This window comes from Epinephelus moara, chromosome 5, assembly GCF_006386435.1.
Source record: "Epinephelus moara isolate mb chromosome 5, YSFRI_EMoa_1.0, whole genome shotgun sequence".
In the NCBI taxonomy this organism is placed as follows: Eukaryota; Metazoa; Chordata; class Actinopteri; order Perciformes; family Serranidae; genus Epinephelus; species Epinephelus moara.
In genome coordinates this window covers 38,433,489-38,436,017 of record NC_065510.1, presented here as the reverse complement: position 1 = coordinate 38,436,017, position 2,529 = coordinate 38,433,489, and the positions used below count along the sequence as shown (strand labels likewise).

The window sequence follows — 2,529 nt, the reverse complement described above, 5'->3', positions numbered from 1 at the left end:
ACTCACTCAAGTGCATCTGTGGTGAATGATGTTCAAATTCCCACAACTACACTGAAAAGAGATTGGGCATGAGAATAGGTGGTTCCTATACATAATTCAGGGGTCCATGCTGAAACAATTATGTTTGCTTACTGCTAAGTACCCGCGCTCAATAGCTCGTTTGCTCTCTAGTTTGGTGCTTTCAGATGTAAGTGCTACGTGCTAAAAGTCGGTGGAACACGGCTTTTTAATAAAATATAGGGAGCTGACACTTGAGCACTTGAATGCGAGAGTGGGTGGAAAAAAAACAACAAATGCTCTTCATGTTTTTACTTGAGCTTTGCATGCAAACTAAATTGCACTTGTAAATCTAACTAGTGTTGGCAGAAAACTAATTAGCAATGCCAGGCAAAAGGAATGTGTACAAATAGGACATTTTAATGACAATATTACAGAGCACAATATTTCAGTTTAGATTAATCTAAACACATTTTTTTAACTCTATAACACAAGTCCAGTGTGGACAACTCCTCTGTTGCAGCAGAAAATTGCATGACCAAAATATAGGTCATTTTGTCATCATTCAGTGGTGGAATAAACCACCAGAATCTTTAATCTGAATAACACATTCAGGCTCATCAACAAACACAGATACACACACAAACACGTATGTAAGTACTCTTTACAAGTGTCTATATAATTATCAGACAAGTTATGAAAAATAATGTCCATATCTTGGCAGTGATTTGATGGAGAATAAAGGTTCCAGTCCAAATGAAAATCTTTATCCGCCTCAAAGGGTGTAGGTTTTGTTTCAACACTACGGGGAACACATATGAAACAGGGCTTTTGGAGTATCTAACACGTAATTTCCTGAATTCTGTTAAAGGAATTTTTGGTGTAAATGTCTTTAATTTTGTCAAAAGTCCTCTGCTTTCATGTTTTTAATTGGGAGTGACAAATGCACATGTTGTAAATACTGAGTGGAATGTGTCCCCTGCATCCCCCCGCCAAGATCTACACCTATGCTGACCCCTCTACTCCATATTTCAACTGTAGCAAATGTTACACAGTTACAGGTGTGTGGAAGCTGCAGCCTCAGCACTCTTTTCTTCTCGGCTTGTCTCACACTTGCACTCCTCCACCACCATCACTCGCTTCTCCCGGACCTCAGCTCCACAGCGCAGGGGCACAGTCACAGTGAGTGCTTTGGATGGGGCGCAGCGAGAACAGGGGGCCTGGTGGTGGAGGGCCCCTCTCCCGGTACCAAGCCCAGCAAACTCCCCTTCGGATGGGACAAACAGGGAGCTGCACTGGCCGAAACACAGCTTGTTGTGCACTGTCACTGTGTCACATCCATCTGCTGTCACGCGCTGGGAAAATGTCAGAGAGGGGCAAGATTAGGCAATATAATGTCAGAGTTAATTTACCTCTGAGGGTGTAAAAATCAGCACTATGTGTTTATGTAACTTCACACTATCACAGCTAATCCTCCACCAGAGCCATAATCAGCTTTATGAGTGAACAAACATCTCTGTTATTGCCACTGAAAAATAAACACTTCATAACATTGCCATCTTCGGTATGACTGTGTAAAGAATTGCTCATTTCCATGCTTTTGTCCATGTGTTGCACAGAAATCAAGTTGGCAGAGGAAGGAAATAAAAACCTGGCATCACACATGATTAAAAACTTTGCCTCTTACCTGAGTGAAAGGTACAGCAGTGCACGTCTGTTTAGTGTCCTTCAGGTTGACCGGCAGGGAAATGCTCATCTTCTCTCCTTTATTCATGGCTCTCTGCCACATCTGCAGGCCTTGCTTCTTCTTTAGTTCCCTCTCAGTGGGGCTTTTAGGGCGCAGGTGGTGCAATGGACTCACTGGGGTTTTGGGGGCCGGACCTGGACGCCCATGAGACAAGAATGCAGGGAAGGACACTCTGGAGCTGAGAGAGGGGGCTCTTCTGGGGTTCAGTGCCCCTCTGAAGAACTCTGACCGGGCCAGGGCGCGAGGGTCCAGCTGCACAACCTTAACAATTCCCCGGACAGGTTCGTCCAGCCCGCTGCCAGATGATTCAAATTCGACTCTTGACCCTTTAATAATGTTGCCAAAAGTATTGTGAGGGAATGTAAAAGCTACAGCTGTCCAACTCGACAAAAAGACAAGGCTGATAGGGAAAGCCATTCTCTGACACAAAAAGGCACAATTCTCAAAATATAAAATATGCAATTTGCATAAAAAAAACTGCCTAAACAACTTAAAAATTAGCTAAATTAAATAAAAATAAATAAATATTTGTGTGGTGAAATGGTCCAAGGTTCCAAATGGTAACCTTGCTGTCAATGCTTTTGTCAGGGTGATGGAGGGAGGCTTTTATATAGGTGGCTGCCAATTCTCACCTGCGTTTTAACGCAAAGAAGGTGTCGCAATTCCCACACCAAACCAGACATCACACCAAGCTTAAAACTCCAGGTCGTGGATGGTTGCCAGACTGAGAGGATTTCACTTTCAAGGTGAGTGTTAAAAAAACATGGCCATAAAAAAATAAATCT

General features: G+C 43.1%; 1 protein-coding gene across 1 annotated transcript; it reads right to left on the bottom strand.

The window, feature by feature from the left end:
* Nucleotides 1-397: 397 nt before the first annotated feature.
* On the bottom strand, nucleotides 398-2,306 carry dand5 (DAN domain family, member 5). The gene is made up of 2 exons (XM_050044740.1): nucleotides 1,685-2,306; nucleotides 398-1,352 (listed from the first exon to the last, which is right to left on the bottom strand). Exons 1-2 carry the CDS (start codon nucleotides 2,159-2,161, stop codon nucleotides 1,053-1,055), a joined length of 777 nt encoding a protein of 258 aa, XP_049900697.1. The 5' UTR covers nucleotides 2,162-2,306; the 3' UTR covers nucleotides 398-1,052.
* Between the last annotated feature and the right edge of the window lie 223 nt (nucleotides 2,307-2,529).